General features: G+C 40.8%; 2 protein-coding genes across 4 annotated transcripts; one reads left to right on the forward strand and one right to left on the reverse strand.

Annotated features, from left to right (window-relative positions):
• Positions 1 to 209: 209 nt before the first annotated feature.
• Positions 210 to 11,258, forward strand: adam10a (ADAM metallopeptidase domain 10a). 2 transcript variants are annotated; one of them, XM_085908548.1, is made up of 17 exons: positions 210 to 512; positions 2,881 to 3,031; positions 4,667 to 4,785; positions 5,154 to 5,312; positions 5,547 to 5,647; positions 5,809 to 5,967; positions 6,052 to 6,144; positions 6,364 to 6,541; positions 6,759 to 6,922; positions 7,010 to 7,193; positions 8,679 to 8,829; positions 9,087 to 9,270; positions 9,353 to 9,464; positions 9,577 to 9,797; positions 9,867 to 9,993; positions 10,129 to 10,213; positions 10,300 to 11,258. In XM_085908548.1, the coding sequence occupies exons 1-17, from the start codon at positions 452 to 454 to the stop codon at positions 10,304 to 10,306; spliced, it is 2,256 nt and encodes a 751-aa protein (XP_085764674.1). In that variant the 5' UTR covers positions 210 to 451; the 3' UTR covers positions 10,307 to 11,258. The 2 variants fall into 2 exon arrangements, with proteins under 2 accessions (XP_085764674.1, XP_085764673.1); XM_085908547.1 differs by having other exon boundaries at positions 212 to 512; positions 10,129 to 11,258.
• On the reverse strand, positions 10,201 to 19,419 carry lipca (lipase, hepatic a). Of its 2 annotated transcripts, none has more exons than XM_085908551.1 (9): positions 19,212 to 19,419; positions 17,581 to 17,762; positions 16,865 to 17,044; positions 16,607 to 16,724; positions 16,305 to 16,538; positions 13,578 to 13,823; positions 12,682 to 12,796; positions 12,301 to 12,519; positions 10,201 to 11,776 (listed from the first exon to the last, which is right to left on the reverse strand). In XM_085908551.1, the coding sequence occupies exons 1-9, from the start codon at positions 19,309 to 19,311 to the stop codon at positions 11,668 to 11,670; spliced, it is 1,503 nt and encodes a 500-aa protein (XP_085764677.1). In that variant the 5' UTR covers positions 19,312 to 19,419; the 3' UTR covers positions 10,201 to 11,667. The 2 variants fall into 2 exon arrangements, with proteins under 2 accessions (XP_085764677.1, XP_085764675.1); XM_085908549.1 differs by having other exon boundaries at positions 17,581 to 17,768.
• Between the last annotated feature and the right edge of the window lie 412 nt (positions 19,420 to 19,831).

Below are 19,831 nucleotides of genomic sequence, written 5' to 3' on the forward strand. Positions count from 1 at the left end.
ATCATCAAGAACTAAAAATGTATCTATATCTTACTACTGTCCCTCCCAAAGTTGTCGAACCCGGATGTTAGGATTTGCGGAAATACACAAAGTGACTGAGTGGTTCATGTAAACAAACCGTACCGTACACACCAGCGTTGCGTGTCTATGTTACGCGTAAAAAGCAAAACTGTCTCGTCACTTGTCGTTTTACGATCGTTTCGTTTTTTTTATTTCGTGTAGGGTGTCCTTTAATTTGTCACAGATCTGTTGTCGGAGATAGTTAACTGTCATAAAGGCGGGGGCCGGTTTTACGCTCGTGACGTCACGGTGTCGGAGAAACGCAGAGGTGTTAACCCGGTGAAGCGCCCCAGAACTAGGAAGCGCCACTATTACAACACAACTAAAAAATCATCCAAACTGCTACCAACCGCGCCTATATAGGTTTTTCTTTCTTTTTTGACCAAAGGGGATGTTCAGTATGATATTGGTTAAACTGCTTCTCACGTTTAGTTGCATTCTCCATAACACAGGTAAGACTTGTAACGAATTCTCACGTACATAAGAATTGTCTCATTTGATGGACTTTGGAAAGAATTTATGAACATTTATTTAAAATTAGCCGTTTCAGAATTGATTCGATGTTTTCCATCTTAGTCTTTATCTATTACAATTACGCTCCCACCCCAACACACAGTCGGGCGCACTCCTACCGCGACTTTTGGCATCTGAAATAATTTTAATCGATATATTATTACGCTCTTAGTCTTAAGTAAGGAGATTCTGCGTACTAGTGTAACCACTGTCTTTATAGTAACTTTGTTTTCAAAGTTGACATTTCTGCTCATTAGTAAATACAACTTTGTCATACTACTTGGACAATTGCATGTTTTTACTAAGTGAAGTAAAACTGCATTAAATGTTAATTTTTCGTGACTTTTTATGGTACTAGTAGTAATAAGCACTGCAGTTTTCTTCACTAGTAACGAAGCTGTTACACTATAGTATGTTACCATACTGTAGCTACTATAGTAGCTACAGTATGGTAACATTCATATTACACTCCCAAGTATGATAAACTATTAATGTCCATGTACTAGTACACCCTTGATTCTAATTCTTCAGGACAGGCAGAGGAATCTGGTTGTGTGAGCGTTTGTCTATTGGCTTTTATGAACAAGTTGCTGCGAGCCTGTAACAGTCTCTGCCTGTCAGGCCCTTGCTACATGGAACCGAGAAGTATATATATATTAAAAAAGCACTATTGTTTTGGCTGAGAATTAGGGCTGAAACGATGAATCAAATAATGAATGACAAAGTGCTATTACACAGAGGAATAAACAAACCTGCCACAACAGCACACTATGTGTGTATGATATGTATTGATGGCAGCTCATTCACAGTATTATAGTCTACCATTGCTAATTAGAATGCATTGTAATGCCCCCACACACTTCCAAGAATTGATATTGACCTACATCCCAACATTTTATTGTCTAAAATACAAAATAACAAATAGATCATTGGTAATTTAATCTAAATATCCAACAATAGCTTCAGCTCTACTGAGGAGTGTTTAACCACCTGACCATGAATGGAACCACTGAGTGAAAACAGTGCCTCACGGGCCTCCTGGGGAAAAAACAAAAAAACAATCCTCGATTCGTAAAGGATTGTTCATCATGTGATTCTTGTTTGAGGTTTAAATGAACCACTTTGTCGTTCCCCAAAGACAGAACAAAGAACAACTAAGTGGTCAATATGAAAGCCAATAGGATTAACTTTTAGCATGTCTTGCATGGAATAAAATAATGAAATTAAATGTACTCAGTTCACCAAATCATACTTTACAATTTTGAATGCATGACTTGTTTTTTGTTTTGATGTTTTTAATCGATAAGCACAATGGTTAAGAGTAGTAATACAGTGGAGCCCCGGTTTTCGAACGTCCCGGTTCTCGAACAAACCGGTATTCGAACAAAAAATTCGAGATTTCTTTGCTTCGGATGTCGGACGAAATTCGGTTGTCGAACCTCGCGAGATGAGCCGAGAGGACCCGCATGCCAACTGACACCGTTAGTTATTACGTTCTCGTTACTCTGAGGATTGCATCAACTCTAATTATGCCTCCAAAAGAAGCAAGTGGGAGCAGTAAAACCATCCTAAAACACAAAGACGCTCGCTCCTAAAGCAATGCTACAGTGAGCGCCCGGCCGGCGCGCTGCGGTTGCGCGATCGGACCAAATTAAGCTCCCTGCGCCCTGAGGTCCACTTAATTTTTGGAAAGTATATCTTTCTCAATTTTAGCCACCGCTCTGTAACAATTATGCGACCAGCGCGGTGCAGTTGCGCGGTCGGCGGCGCGCTGCAGTTGCGCGATCGGACCAAATTGAGCTCCCTGCGCACTGAGGTCCACTTAAATTTTGGAAAGTACATCAGGACTTTTAGAATATTTTCTAAATTTCAACGACCGCTCTGTCACAATAATGCGACCAGCGCGGTGCAAGTTGCGCGGTTGGCGACGCGCTACGGTTGCGCGGTTGGCGGCGCGCTGCAGTTGCGCGGTTGGCGACGCGCTACGGTTGCGCGGTTGGCGGCGCGCTGCAGTTGCGCGATCGGACAAAAATGCGCAAATGAAAAAATGCTTTAAAAAGGTGTTTTTTTTTTTGTTTTTGCTTGGAACGGATTAAAAATTGTTTTTCATTCTTTTTAATGGGAAAACATGATTCGGAATTCGAACAGCCTTCTGGAACGGATTGTAGTCAAAAACCGAGGCTCCACTGTATTAAAATTTTAGTGATACCCACATTGACTGGTATCTCAAGGCACCATTGGAATACCAGTGAAAAAATGCTTTTTGTGTACCAAGAATTTTGACATCACCTTTGTATTTCTTTGCAGCCCTATTGAAAAGACCCTTGAACAAATACATTGGCCATTATGAGGGTCTATCCTATGACACCGAGGCCCTGCACAAGAAGCACCAGAGAGTCAAGAGGGCGCTCACACCTGAAGACGAAACCCTGCACCTGAACTTCCATTCCCACGGCAGGTCAGTTGGGGAACATTTTGCCCAAGATAATAAATAATAGTAAATTATTTAGTGGGTCTCAGTTTATTGTATCACAAAAAAATGGCATTTGAACAGGGAAGGGGGTGTGTCGACTTTTATGTCCACTGTTCATGCATTGTAATTGTGTGGATAGTTTCTGCCCCGTGCAAATACCCTATACTTTCTTCCACACCCAGCTCATAAAAGGTTATCGAGTTCTCCAAAACGGAACAATTTCCTGCACACTTTAGTTCCGTTTGTATTAAGGAGACAATCACTATCGTTGACACAGACTGCTGATGATGTCATGTTTGAAGCAGAAGCAGTTTGAGATTGTGTTTTCAGTTTTTCACAAAAGTAGTGTCAATAGCCCAAAAGAATAAGCTTTTTTTTTGTCTCTTTTGTCTCTGCCGTTCTGAAAAAATGTTGAGCTCTTGAGGCTACATGTGCCACAAAAGCTTTTTGTAACAAAAGAAAAGCCTTCTTGTGATGCCCTGCTCACATGAATATTAATGCTAGGATCTGGCGATAACAACGAGGAAGACTTTTTCCCACCCCTGGTAAATTATTTCTTCACAAAGTTGTTTATTTTTTCAATCATGTCAATATTTGTGGTCTAGTGAATTAGGTCAGAGGCTCTGACTCCAGCTCAAACGGTTTTGTGGTTACTTTACTGTTAGTTTAGCTTCCTCAAAAAATGAAATTTCTCATGCTAATACCTAGCGTATTGAAATTAGTTTCAGAAAGAGCGCTTTGTTAGTCATTCTGTACTTACGGTTTTATATTTCTGCTTCTACATCATTCTCACTTTCAGTTCTCTTCCTGGTGATGGAATTCTCAAAAGCTACTTACGAGCGTACAAATGAAAATCATTGTTGTTGATAGGAACATTTTCAACCATTGTCTGCTGAGTTGTGTATAATTGGGAAGTATAGTGAGCAGTCATTGCATTGCCTCAGGTTTGGGCAACTCCATAGCTCATGTGCACTTCATGTGATGTGGTGGAATGTGATTTTGAAAGAGATTATGCAAACTGAAGTCTGGTTCTGCATGTGGTTATTCTCACAAGATATTCCACACACTCATCAAACAGTTATGCAGGTACAAAAGTACCTAGTTCTTATTTACCACATCTGTAAGTGACTCATTAAGATGCTACGATGTTTGTAATTTTCTGTCGAGGATAAAGAACATATACCATTGACTCAGTGATTTGTCTACATGTTTTGCTCCACTGTTTGTGTTCATATCCATTGCATTGTTACTATGAAGGAAAGTGAATCTTATTAACCCTTCTTAATCATTCCTGTTTTATGTGTTTGCAGCTATTTAAGTGATCACTGTTATTTATGTAACATGGGTACATTGTGTACATTCTAGATCAATAGTGTTGATGCTTTATGATCATTTCACGCATTTTATGGCATCCATGCATTTTTAAGCCTATTTTAGAGAGGTGTCAGTTTTCTGTATTTGTGGCAGGACTTGGTCCATATAGGCAGATTACTCAATATGTAGTTAATTGTTTAGACTACTGTCAAGTGTTGTAATACCGATATGCCCCAATGGGTAATGTAAGAGATGCGCCTTGTATGGGGATGTATGTGACATACTGTACTTTTATTCCATATTTAGGCATTTCAATCTACAGATGAAGAAGGACACTTCGGTGTTTTCTCCAGATTTCAGCATGGAGGTGTCAGGGGAGGACGAACCAATTAACACGTCACATATCTACAGTGGGGAACTTCTTGGTAGGTATCTCATTTTCTTGATGACATTCCCCTTTGGGCAACCCGCATGCTATTTCTTGTGCAAAGTCCAAATATCCTGTTTGTCAGGTTTGTGTGTCTGAAAGAGACAGAATGAGAAAATACATTCTCTCCCTGTTCAGGGTCTTTTCTTGAAATATTTAGCCGCATGTTTGAACCATTCTCTTTAAGGGTATGAATCTGTTGTCATTAAATGTGTTGAGAACGCTGGAGACAATTCTGTGGTTTTATGAACGTTTTTATCAAGCTGCATGAAATCGTCATCGTTGCAGCTTTAATTTGCCAAAAGTAAAACACTTTGCCACCACTGGGCTCACTGAAAAGTGCTTCCATCCACCTTTGTGTTTCAGGTGAAGAAGGAACACTGAGCCATGGTTCTGTGATCAACGGGCGATTCGAGGGCTTCATTAAAACAGAGCAGGGAATGTATTACGTTGAACCTTCAGAAAGGTATTTGAAGGAGAAGACTGCCCCCTTTCACTCCATCATTTATCACGAGGATGACATCAGTGAGTATCTTCTGTTTTCACGATGCTAAAAGCTACGCTGTGAGATTTACGTGGGGCTTAATTGCATTGTATGCATATGGGAATTATGCTTATATTATACTAAAAAAAAAGTAGATGTCAAAGAGGAAATAAGTGGATATTGGAAAACACATGAATGAAAATGACCACATAGCTACAAAAGAGCCAATGGACTATATTGACTAACCAGGCAATGGTCTTTTTTTTTTCTGCCAGCTTACCCTCATAAATATGGCTCTGATGGAGGCTGTGCTGATCACTCAGTGTTTGAAAAGATGAGGAAGTATCAGGCATCTAAGATTGACCCGCCTGTCAAAGTAAGTGCCAACATTACCGATAATGCATCACAACATCACATATCAATACAATTATAATCCTTTGCAAAGCGTCCTTACACTATTGCTAATGTAGCCCATACTGTACATGTTATACTTCTATTTAAAAAAACAAATTTTTTCCAATGTCCATTTGTATATAGAGTGTGACTGGTCACCATGTGCATGAGAGCGTCTACGGGCCTGTCATTTTAAGAAAGAAGAGAGCAACGGCAGCAGATAAGAATATCTGCCAGCTTTATATTCAGGCCGACCACCTTTTCTACAACTACTATGGCAGCCATGAAGCTGTCACTGCACAGGTATTATCCCATAGACACCAAAGCCTATGAGTTGTCCTGAGATGCTTTGCCATTCATCTAAAGCTGAAATAACTTTGGTCACAGATCGCCAGCCATGTTCAAGCGTTAAACTCCATTTACCAGATAACAAACTTCAATGGCATTCGAGATATCGGCTTCATGGTTAAAAGGATCAGGGTGAGTTGGATCTGACAAAGCTGTGTTGAGCCTTCACACGCAAAGGTCTAGGGATTAGTATTGTGATATGTAGTGATGGTAAATTTTGACTTCTGACCTTGATCAAGCAACTGAAATGACACAATGGCAATAACCAAGACATCAGGAAGAGTGTGATGATTGCGCATATAGCCGGGGTTGTCTTTGTTCAAGAACCTGATTGATGACCTCACCTCTTAGATCAACACCACAAATGACCAGAGCGACAACCCTTTTCGTTTCGCCAACATCGGCGTGGAGAAGTTTTTGGATCTCAATTCTGAACAGAACCACGATGACTACTGCCTGGCCTATGTTTTCACCAACAGAGACTTTGACAAAGGCGTCCTAGGCCTGGCTTGGGTGGCCTCTCCCTCAGGTGTGTCACAATCACACAGTTTGTGTGATGGTCAATAATTGAACTGCAGTTTGAGCAATTAATATGCAATAAAACCACAAGTCATGTCACTTGATATTGCGTCATCTGAAGATCTCAGAAGAGGCTCCATTAGAAGTTTTTTTTTTAACATCACTAGCCATGACGAGCAACCTACGTCTTTTTTGCAGTCACATAATCAGTGTTGCTCTGACTACAGGAATCTCAGGTGGCATCTGTGAGAAAAACAGATTGTTCGCGGACGGGAGGAGGAAGTCCCTGAACACTGGCATTATCACCGTGCAAAACTACGCCGCTCATGTGCCTCCAAAGGTGTCGCACATCACCCTCGTCCACGAGATCGGACACAACTTGGGCTCGCCTGTAAATGCAAACACACAAACACTCAACTCGCTGTGGCACCGTTTTCTTTCAGCATTGTAATCAGCGACGCTTTATCTATATTGGCAGCATGACTCTGGGATCCAGTGCACCCCCGGAGAGTCGTCCAATCAGGTCCTAAAGGAGATGGGCAATTACATTATGTATGCACGAGCCACCTCAGGAGACAAGATCAACAATAACAAGTTTTCAACTTGCAGCATCGGCAATATGAGCGCCGTTCTGGCAGTGAAAAAGGATGACTGTTTTGTTGGTAAATCCTTTAGTTTTAGTGCTCATGAACCATTTTGTAGATATATTTATGCCCTTTACTGTTTCATGTTGCTGTGCCACTTTCCGATCCCCTAACTCATTCGCTGCCGGCCATCTTCAGATTTTATCTCCTTGTTTTAGAACATCTTTTAAGACCCACAGACTATTGCAATCTGTGGCAATGTTAGCACCCGTACTACCAAAGGAAAGCAGGTGCCTTGCAAAAGTATTCACACACACCCTTTTTGTCGATTTTGTTACCTTACAAATTCCAATCGAATCTGCAGAATGGTTGCAGATCATTTAGAAGATTGAGGTGCATTTATTTTAGATAAACGCAAAAAAGGACATCTAAATGTGAAATATAACTAATTGTATAAAGAGGGGCAGAAAATGTAGCATTCTCATTGCTCCTGGTAGAGATGTCAAAAGGGAAAATTAAATCTTCTGTAAAGAAAAGAGATGGGGGGGGGGCAAAAAAATGTGACATTCTCGTTGCTCCTGGGAGAGAAGCCAAAAGGGAAATTTCAATGTGAAATTATTTAAATAGACATGCTATTTATTTAAATAGAGATGCTATTTTCTGTAAAAAGTGGCAGTACCATATGTTCTCTGCTCTTTTTTCTTTAAATAAACAATATTTTTTCATATGTATTCACCCAATCGTAAAGAAGCCCCTAAAAGCCTGCTGGGACATAACACACCAGAAAGACCTCAGAGGCTGACACACCTAAGCAAGAGGCATCGCTAACCTGAAAGATCCCAGAGGATCTGTTTAGCACTGCTAAACAAACTCAGAAAATGTATGGCAACTTGCTCAAGTCAAAGTGAACATCAAACTTGAAAACTGCAGCAGGTTTCCCTTGAGAAATGGAAAAATATCCCAATGACAATGTGTAACGTCGTTTGCCTCTAAAAGTTGCTCCACGACTATTAACTTTTGGAGTGAACAGTTGTGCGCATGTAAATGTTTTCAAATAATCTAGACTTGATTGATCTTAAACAAAACCCTGGAATTTTTATAATTGGATTTAATTAATTCGATGTCTTTTGTAGACTGGCTTCATTGACACTAGTTTTTGATCTTTTTCTGTCAAGCAGGACAGTAACTGAAAGTTGTTTTGTTTTTGTTTTTGTGACACCTCAAAACAAAATCAAGACTCCAGAAGAGCTTTTGATATCAAAACAATTACAGCTATATAAGTGAGATGCGCCCTCAACAACCCTGTTGAGCATCTGGCTTTTTTTTCTCCATTGTGTACCCAAACTTGGCATTCTCCAATCCAATGTGCTGCAATGCCACCATCTTCAGGTATCTAAGTCATGGTAGTTTACAAACCTAAATCTTTGCACCACGCCTACCAGTTGAAAACACATCAGTGAAAATGGATGTCAATGGCAGTGAATGAGTTATTTTTCCCCATCTGGATGTTTTCTGAATCTGTTGGTGAGACTCAACTTTTCATTGTTCTGTGTCTGAATGCAGTTTCTGGAATGCCCATCTGTGGCAATGGACTTGTGGAGGATGGAGAAGAGTGTGACTGCGGCTACAGGGATCAGTGTAAGGACCCGTGCTGCTATGATGCCCAAGAAGACAAGGAAAAGAGATGTAAACTCCAACCTGGAAAGCTCTGCAGGTCAGATGTGATCAATATATATTTACACCAAATGCATACATTGCCACGAGCTTCATTTTAAAAGTTATTTTTGGTATTGCTCTATATCCTGATGACCTTTTTTGAACTTGCACTCAATGAACAAAAGTTCATAAGATGTTATTTTGAACGAACGTGAACTGAACGTAACTTTCCGCGATTGCGCTTTGTGAACATTTTTCTGAATGGTTTTGAAAAACCAAATGTCCGGAAACCAAACCCCAAACCTTTCCTTGCAGTCCAAGCCAAGGCCCGTGCTGCACTGATGAATGCGAGTTCAAGAGCACACTTGACATGTGCAAGAAGGCGTCCGAGTGTGCTCTTCAAAGCAATTGCGATGGAAACTCTGCTCTGTGTCCTGCTCCCCAAGCCAAGGAAAACCTCACCTCTTGCAATGAGGACTCACAAGTCTGTATCAACGGGGTACGTGATCTTCGCTTTCACATCTTCTAATTGGACTACATTGATTGAATTGAAACGGCCTCTATCCACTTCTTTGGAGCAGGTCTGTTCAGGTTCCATTTGTGAGAAGTACAATCTGGAAGAATGCACATGTGCTATCGAGAACGACAAGGATGAGGCGGCTGAACTCTGTCATGTGTGCTGCATGGAAAAAAGTGAGTCTGAAAAACGGCCCGAGCATTTTCTTGCATGATGGTGACAGTAATTTCAAATCTTTAAGGATCTGGATATTCAGGAAACAAATGTTCTTTTTTTTTTTGCCATCAGTGAACCCCAGCACCTGTCGAAGTTCTGGCTCTGAGGAATGGGCCAAGTTCTTCAACAAAAAGATCACCAGTCTGCAGCCCGGCTCACCGTGCAACAATTTCAAGGGCTACTGCGACGTGTTCATGAGGTGTCGTCTCGTGGATGCTGACGGGCCTCTGTCGAGGCTAAAGAAAACTATTTTCAATGCGGAAATCTACGAGACCATTGCGGAGTGGATCCAGGTGAGTGTTTCGGATATCACGCATCCATCCGATAATTGAACTTTCATTGGATGTGTGACTCTCTTGCAGGATCACTGGTGGGCAGTGGCTTTGATGGCCATCGCTCTTATTTTGTTAATGGCTGGTTTCATCAAGTTCTGCAGCGTCCACACCCCCAGCAGCAATCCCAAACTGCCTCCTCCGAGGCCGCTGCCAGGTACCGGACACAGCATTCCGTAAAATAGCTTTTGTTTTGTTAGCTTGTGTGTGAATTGAAGTGAGGTTGCTTAAAACCCATTCAGCCACTGGTCAGGAAACCAAGTGTGACCTGAGCTCTGTATATACCTTGCAGGTACCCGGGGATGGCACCAACACGCCCATGCTTCGCGGCGTCCTCATCAAAACAGAGCCCAGAACTACCAGATGGCTGAGCTAAGGCATTGACATCTTATGACCTTTCGTACCTTTTTCGTACCTACTCTGGAAGCACTTGATGGAAAGAGTTTCTGTACCTTGACTGCAGGTCTTAGCAACAGCCTCAAAATGAATCCCTCCCTCCGAAGTGATGCTCGAGTCCTCTGTGCTATGGTAGCCAGTAGCATATCATAGCTTTTTGATGGAAGAGATAGACCTTCAAGTCTCCTTCTTTTTTGTTCTTCGATGCTGAGACTGCTGCAGGATTCCAAGTGATAGGCAGAATTTTACTATCAGCCAACACCGAGATGTCTTGTTGCTGTAATATTTCTCCTTTATATTCTTGACATGAGCTAGTACAAATGTTTCTACACGTCTCTTCAGAAGTATTGGAACAGCGAGGCCACAATTTTGGTGTTGGCTGAAATGTTAGAGTTTGCTTTAACAAACAAAATTCAATCCATTCATCCATCCTTGTTTCTGTCTACCCATGATGCACAAAAATGTGCCTATAATTTAGACCAAACAAGAGTTTGTTAAATTCATGTTGTTACTGAGCAGTTAGACTATGTGAAACCTCTTCATTGAAAAGTGCCTTTTTATGTTTTCCATCAAATGGATACGGACTTAATACGTGTGGGGGTAATTGCAATATTATGTTGCTGGGTTTTTATCGGTACTTGTTTTGTATGTCGAAGCCAACTGGATGTGAAAATGTTTAAAGGTTTTTGTGAGCGTGTGTTTCTACACTGGAGTTTGTCAGAAACCAAAAAAAAAAAAAAGTATGAAAATTGCAGCTCTACTTGGCTGATCTTTTTGTACCTCATTTTTTTGTAAATAGTTGTCTTACAATATTTTTGCTGTTTGTATGTTTGTATCCTTAAAAAAATGCATTCAAAATGCATTTAACCTCTGGGGTCTATGCTGGCCACCTTGTTTGTTTTGGAGGTTTTACAAAAGTAATGGGTGGATTTTTTTTTTTTATTGAAACCCATCAAAACCGCATTAAAAAATTACAGAATGAAGACACCAACACAATGCCCCAATATACACGCTGGCTGTAAAGTCCCAACTTTTTATCATTTTCCACTCCTTGTCCTTCCTGAGATTTGAGATACTAAAAACATCTTTTCCACATTTGTCATCTTAAATTTACTCGGATATAGCCCTAGAAAAGTCAACAAAATGTCACTGAACTTCCGACAGCGAGTTCAGTGTCACCTAATATTTGAACTAGCAAATGTTCAATTGGTTTTCTCCCAAATGCCAGAAATGTTAGAACAGGGGTCACCAGGTCCACATGGCCTGACTTTTTTTGAACGCTATCTGCAGAAAGGTTGTGTTGCAATCAGTTTTTTGTTTTGTTTTGTCACATATCCAATGAAACCTTCCCGATCTTTGCACTGCACATCCTCACCCAGACGTGAAGCGGAGCCCAAAGAAAAAAACAGTCAATGGAGCGGTGTGCCTCGTCTCTTTAACTGTGCTTCCTCTTGTGCTGATTTCGTGGCTCCCGCTGACAGCGCACAAACACTTTATTTTTGGACATTTCCACATGTCCATTTGTCATGGCACAAAAAGCTGTCCTGCAAGGAGGAGGAGGAGGGGGGGGGGGGGGACACAGGCAAACTTTAAACACATACTACAAGAGGCAAGATTAGCCACTAGATGGCGGTAAAATTCCACAGTAATGAATTCGAGTCTTGTAAAAATGTGGTATCGCCCTTATTAAAAGTCTCAGAGGGATTTACACTGATCAACAAATTTAGACCTTTTTTTTTTTTTTAGATTTAGAAAAAAACAAACTGAGATGTCATGGCTATAAATTACAACGAATGGCAAAATCTACAGTTTATAACATGATAATCATAATAATCGTAAATAATAATGAACAATTAATTAGTGTCAAAAATAAGCTTAGAATTGTCACATCTGTGTGACAGTTACAATCTTAAGAAGCAACGTATGTTTGAATCAAAATGGTGAAGCAACACATATGGATAGGGAATTTAACAATAGTGACAGGAACATGTGTATTATACTCTACTCTTATTTATAAGATCTTTTTTTTTTTCATTTTTGGAGTTGTGCAAAATCCAAGTTTTCTTACCGTTCTTGTGTGTCGCCATCTTTGATGCTGATTTTGCCCACAGTCAGCAGTGGTTTGGTGTCATGTCCACCCCAAGGCATGATGGTCTGCACTCTGTTCCACATATTTTTCCACAAAGCTGAGCCCTCCCAGTGGACCTTGAGCAACATCAGATCCCCCAAATGTTTGTCCATGGTGAACAGGAAGGTGTACGTTTTATTCTCCAAAACTTGCTCGGTGCTTGCAGAGTTGAGAAATGAAGCTGTGTTAGACTATTACAATATACAACAACATCTTGTTTGCATAAGAATCTGCATATTTTGTGAATTATTCATTTGTAAAGGCTGTCTTGCTTGCAATAATACATTGTAGCGCACACGTATGACAGAAGGTGGTGCTCACAAGACAATGGGGAGTGCTCCGCTCTCCTCTTCTGTGCCAGTGAGGGAGATGCTGAGAGAGGGTTTGGTGCTCTGCATGAAATGCTCAAACTGGATCCTCATCTGATAGTGATAAACTGCGCAGGAGGAAGATTAAGGCAGAACGCTCTGATCATTGTACATTTTTATTTTTTGTTTACTTTTTTTGTTTTACTTTAACCATTTTGAGATGCTTGATTGAACTTGATTTTTTCAGGATTTGTCATTTCAAACTTCAGCTCTTTGAATCCTAACCTACTTTGAAACCCTAGCTTGAAACACCAGTTTGAAATCCTAACCCTAGTTTGAAACCGTAACCCAAGTTTAAAAACATAGTTAGAAACCCTTAGTTTGAAATCCGACTTCCAAACATTAACTCTAGTTTGAAACCCTAACCCTAGTTTGAAACCCTACTTCCAAACACTAAACCTAGATTTAAACCCTACGTCCAAACCCTAACCCTAGTTTGAAACCCTAACCCTTGTTCAAAACCCTATCTTGAAACCCTACTTCCTAACCCTACTTTGAACCTTACTCTAGTTTGACAACCTACTTCAAAACCCTAACCCCAGTTTGAAAGTCTACTTCGAAAAACTAACCCTAATTTGAAAACTAACCATAGTTTAAAACCCTACTTCCAAACCCTAACCCTATCCCCTTTGCGTTTGGCTATTGTTCACTTTTTCATTCATTCCATTGAAGAAAGAGGATTTCAATTACAAAGCATGTTCACACAATGAATTACCTTCCTAAATCAAGGCACCGCTGCATATGAAAATAATTGTTAAAAACCAAGCTGTAAAAGAAGCAGGCTGTAGAAGCACAAAAAAAATTCATGGTTTATGATAGAATTATAGGAGAATTTCTTCTTGCACGTACGTTTATAGGGCATCGTTGAACGTGTTTTCAGGTAGAGCCTCTTGCTGCGGTGTCCTGTGCGAACCTTCTTGATATTGTAGCCCAGGGTGTTGCAGCGGTTCTTTCGACAGTCCAAACAGACGCCTTTGTCAAAGGCCCGGTTGTCGCTGCACATGTACCCCCTGATTGGACGCTCGTGGTTCAGCACGGAGTCAATGAACAGGTGCACGGAACGCTCATGGGCGCATTTCACCGTTTGCCCAAAGCCTGTGGCATAAAATCAAAGTGGTATTTATTCAAGGCTGAATTTATTCATGACACTACATGACATGGTACAGTAGTGTGCAAAAGTTATATATACTGACAAAATAGTGGATTAAGAGTTGCTTTTAACAAGTTTTTAGTTTAATTCTTTTTTTAAAGATAGCACTCAAATAATGAGATCATTGAATAGATCTGTTGCATCTGGTATCGGCACTGTTGCCACCCGTGGGCAGTATAATACAAAAGCGCATGAAAAACGGTCACAACTAACTCCGAGTCATCCTTCGCTCAGGAGAAAGAAAACATGCCTGAGTGTTGAACTCTTGAAGCATAGGTTGTCCGAAAAAATCTGCACTGAGTTAAAACCCTAACCTTAGTTTTAGACCCTAGTTTGAAACCCCAACCCTAGTTTGAAAACCTAGTTTGAAACCCTAACCCTAGTTTTAAACCCTACTTTGAAACCCTAACCCTAGTTTTAAACCCTACTTTAAAACCCTAACGCTAGTTTGAAACCCTAACCCCAGTTTGAAACCCTAACCCTAGTTTGAAACTAACCCTAGTTTTAAACCCTACTTTGAAACCACAACCCTAGTTTGAAACCCTAACCCTAGTTTTAAACCCTACTTTGAAAAACCCTAACCCTCGTTTGAAACCCTAATTAGCGATCCTAAAACTGGGTGGAAACCCTAGTCGGAAACCCTAACCCTAGTTTGGAAGCCTATTAGAAACCCTAATCTTAGAAACCCTAAAAGTAGTTGGAAACCCTGGTTGGAAACCCTAACCCTAGTTTTAAAACCTAGTTTGAAACCCTAACCTGGGTTTAAAACCCTAGTCGGAAACCCTAACCCTCGTTTGAAACCCTAATTAGCGATCCCAAAACTGGTTGGAAACCCTAGTCGGAAACCCTAACCCTAGTTTGGAAGCCTATTAGAAACCCTAATCTTAGAAACCCTAAAAGTAGTTGGAAACCCTGGTTGGAAACCCTAACCCTAGTTTTAAAACCTAGTTTGAAACCCTAACCTGGGTTTAAAACCCTAGTCGGAAACCCTAACCCTCGTTTGAAACCCTAATTAGCGATCCCAAAACTGCTTGGAAACCCTAGTCGGAAACCCTAACCCTAGTTTGGCAGCCTATTAGAAACCCTAATCTTAGAAACCCTAAAAGTAGTTGGAAACCCTGGTTGGAAACCCAACCCTAGTTTTAAAACCTAGTTTGAAACCCTAACCTGGGTTGAAAACCCTAGTCGGAAACCCTAACCCTCGTTTGAAACCCTAATTAGCGATCCCAAAACTGGTTGGAAACCCTAGTCGGAAACCCTAACCCTAGTTTGGAAGCCTATTAGAAACCCTAATCTTAGAAACCCTAAAAGTAGTTGGAAACCCTGGTTGGAAACCCTAACCCTAGTTTTAAAACCTAGTTTGAAACCCTAACCCTAGTTTGAAACTCTAACCCCAGTTTGAAACCCTAACTCTAGTTTGAAACTAACCCTATTTTTAAGCCCTAGTTTGAAACCCCAATCCTAGTTTTAAACCCTAGTTTGAAACCTCAACCCTAGTTTTAAACCCTAACCCTAGTTTTAAACCCTACTTTGAACCCCTAAGCCTAGTTTGAAACCCTAGTTTGAAACCGTAACCCTAGTTTGAAACCCTAACCCCAGTTTGAAACCCTAACCCTAGTTTAGAACTAACCCTAGTTTCAAACTCTAGTTTGAAACCCCAACCCTAGTTTGAAACCTTGGTTCTAATTGTAAAAAAAACCAACACATACACATCAGGCCTACTTTTTTTTTTCTTTATGTTCTGTTTTTCTTTTATGTTTTTTTGAACATGTTATTTATGTCATTCAATTCAACTGGGAAAGATTATTTGAGATGTATGGAATTGAATTAAATCCGTATCTCATGGCACCACTGCTGAGCAGTGATCAATCAAGCGGGCTTAGGCTGTGAATGGCTTTCATAAAGACATCAAGATGAACGTAGATGTACGTAATTCTTGTCTAAGGCTGACACCTGTCACACGTTACCGTTGTCACATCCCCTTTCAAGTCATCATGTGACTGCGTAGCCCGGAGGCAGCTCGCTTCAGACGGCCGGACCCAGCACAGGAAAGGAAAGGCACATGTTGCTAATTAACTACCGAGCTTGACAGATACTTTAATGTGGCGCTCGCCATCTTTTTTTTTTTTTTCATCGAGAGGCACCAAAACATCACAAATCAGCGAGCCACTCGCTCTCAGCTGGAGAGAATTAAATTCATCTGCTCCAACGCACACAAGGAGTAACTGTCAACACTAGCGAAGATGAACGGGCTCCTCAAATCTCGTTTTTTTTGAGGTGGCGGCACCAATTAAGAAAAAACAATGTTATGACAGAGAGGCGGAGGAGGATGCCACGCTGCTCTTCCTATCTGACTGACATGTTTGTCTTTGCAAGATATATTATGCTGCTCTCGTGAGAAATCTTTAACGATGCTCGTTTCTTACCAAGGAGGCCATACTGGGAAACGTGCTCGTAGATGTTGTGAAGGTGGCATCCGGGTTGGAAGTCCCCCCCGTTTGGGTAAAAGTCATAATGAGCCACAGCCTGCTTGATGCCCACACTGAGACCCAGACTCTCGTGGGTGAACGTGTGAATGGCGTCCACAAACTCGGCATCGTCGGGCGACAGCCTGTCAGTTGGCGACATGCCCTCAAACAACGGCCCAGCGGGATCCAGACCTGAGCAAATGTCGAAGGTCAGCAAGAATTGCTGTTCCCCGCAAAACTCTTCTCCTCTGCAAACTCACCAGTAATTCTTCCAATTTGTTCCGAGCCTTTAAGATAGCTTCCGGCAAATCCAGAGATGTGAGCGCCGAGACTATAGCCGATCAAATGAACATTCCGAAGTGAATATTCATAGTGCTCCTGTGACGGACAGGAGTAATAGTCGTCTGTTATTACGAGTATTAATAGTCATTGAAAACTTGGTGTCAAAGTTCCAGATATTTACGATAAAATGCATTCAAATGGAGTTATTAGTTAAGTGCTTTAAGTCTTTTTGGTACCTTGAGTGAGGACAATAGATGTGCTATGTCTTTTCCAACCGTGCGTGTGCTCTGTGCCGCTCTGGGGTAGTGCTGGTGAGCCAGGGACAGCCAGTCGGTTATCACAACGTTGACGTCTCTCAGATGAGTCTTGAGGATGGAGGCCAACCTGCTCACCCAGCGCTCCATCATCCCGTCCACCTGACCAAACATCACCAGACAAACTCTTCTGCACTCGACCACCAATACTCAATTTGGAATACAAGTTGGAAGCACAACCAGAAAAGAAATGAATCAAAAGTAAATAATAATAATAATCATAATAATAATAATTACTATTATTATTATAACAACAACAACAACAATAACAAAAACAGTAACAATAACAATAACAATAATAATAATAATAATAATAATAATAATAATAATAATAATAATAACAATAATAATAATAATAATAATAATAATAATAATAATAATAATAACATATAACAAAACTTGTTGTTTCTAGTATTACGGTCACCTGATTTAGTTATTAAATGAGGGGGACATATTATCACAGGCTCTCAGTGTGAACCGCAAGCACAATAATAAAACTAGCTGTTAAATGAATGATCCAATCCAAAGTACCCATTGTGATCTTTTTGATAGACCCTCATTAAAGCGCGCAGGTGTAGCCCCAGCGAGTTTTTCCCACGTCACGCTTCACAGCGAGCTGGCCGGCACCGTGACCTTACCGACCACCCGTGAGTGATGATGATGAGGGGATTAGTGGCGTTGAAGCCGCAGGATGAGAGGCCGTGCAGCTGCGTCGGCTCCAGCGTGCAGGTGTCCTCCCCCGCCACCAACAGCCGGAAGAGCGAGTTGCTGACGTGGGGCTCTTTTGCCTTCAGAGAGCCCCACTTGTCTGCTGGGAGGGCTGCATCTCAGGGAGAGAAAACACACACACACGTAGGCTTATCTGTGAGTAGCACAACACAGCTGACGCACTCTCATGTTTGCTCTCAGGTGAATAGTTACAAGTAATATCGAAACTGTTGTATTGTCGGAATTATGCCAGCGCAGCAATTGCATATGGAAAGCTGCTTGAGTCTTTATTCCGTATCCTTGACATCAAGCTTGAGGTCTAGGTAGCAGTTCCCTTTGTCTTTGTGAATGCTATATAAAGTTAAATACAGCTGAACTGAAATCTATTATACTGAATAAAAAAAATGTACATTTTATTTTTTTAATTCAATGTTTTACCAGGTAAGCCAATAGAGAGCGTCTTCTCATTTACAATGGAGACCTGGAGGTAAGGTGTGTGAAGTGTCTTACCCAAGGATACAACGACGTGACTGAGCTGGGATCGAACCGCCAACCCTCCGGTTACTAGCCGACCCACTCTACTGCCTGAGCCAGAACCGCCACATACAAGTATATGGACTCTACATAACACAGTCTTTATCTTCACTAGTAGGACCAGCACTAGTAGAACAACCATTTTACTTGTAGCATTGATCTACTACAACTAATACAATAAAGTTCAAAATGTTTGTTGCAAATAGTTTGCTGTGCAATGAGGTATTTTGTGAGCACAGTCATTTTACAGTTACTACTTCTTTACTTTTTTTTTATTACTTCTTGTGAGCTACTTGCAAAAAAAACAACTATCATTGCCATAGGAGCTCTCTTATTACATCATTCTGTTGTTTGTAATGTCAGTGAACCAGTCAGCAAACCTTCACGTTGCGTTGGCACGAGAATTTCTACTAATGCTATATTTGAGACTTGTTTCAAGTGCTTCCGCACACTAAAATGATGAGACATAACACAAGCTGTGCTAGTGAAACGGGAATGCAGTGATGAAATCAAAACAACTCCGATGACTTATTGTTGTTTGGAGATGATCAGAACTCTTTATCATATTTTCATCACAGGCATCACAATGTGTATTAGATTAGTGGCTTGAGTCATATTCAAAAGCGTAATAAAAGAAACAAGCAGTATATCATTTTTGTTCTTTTGTTTGTTTTTCAAACGGTTTTACAAAAAAATACATTTGAGCAAACAAGCGGGAAACCTTTGAGACTTCAACATAACTTGAAAAGTCTGTACCATTACACTAACAGTACCTAGGAAGGCTTTATAAATATTGAATTTTACAAAACATTCACTCTTCATTAAGCATTAACATCGACTTACTAAATAGCACATAATTTTTCAATTATACAGCGCTATATGTAGGTACATGTGTGTATAGCTATACATTTCTATTATTGTATTATTATGTACTGTGTATATATACTATGTATATGTGTTGTGTACATATACATACGATATAAGTACTCACAAATACTTGCTAATGTGAAGTCCTCACTTTACTTACCTGTAGGATTTCCTCTCGTCTTCCTTCCATCTCCAGCGTGACATGTTAGAAGCAGACAGCACAGGATTTTGAGCACAGACACGATGGACTCGCTCATCATTCCTTTAGGTGTAACAGCCAAGTGTGCAAATGAGATTCTTTTTTTTGTGTCAGAGTGGTCTCTTCATGGTCATGTGGACTAAAAGCACGAGAATTACAATAAAGTACATAACGGCATGGCCGGCAGCTGGCTGTTTTTGGATAAGGGGCACTGGGCCTGTGCTGATTGGCCGGCCGGGGTCAGGACACGAGGATCGAAACAGCCATCAGGTTGCGAAACAGCCGAGGTATGAACAGTGTCTGATGCAACGCAACATGACCCATGAACTACCTGGCAGTACTTAGTGCTTCGTGCTCAAATCGAAATGATTGGAGGCTTCCGAGAAATGAGTGTGGACATTTTCTCTATTCTTATGAAGTGCAGTACGGGGTGCCAAATGTATGTGTGATTAATCTATGACTATTGTGAAGCACTTTGTGAATTCTTATGAATAAGATTTATTCAAGACGGGACAATACTTTCCCCCAAGACTTGTTTCGACCTAACATCACGCTTTTCCACCTTCGGCCTATCAGAAACA

The sequence above is a fragment of the Syngnathus leptorhynchus genome, chromosome 3 (genome assembly GCF_054491065.1).
Source record: "Syngnathus leptorhynchus isolate UIUO chromosome 3, UIUO_Slep, whole genome shotgun sequence".
Classification (NCBI taxonomy): domain Eukaryota; kingdom Metazoa; phylum Chordata; class Actinopteri; order Syngnathiformes; family Syngnathidae; genus Syngnathus; species Syngnathus leptorhynchus.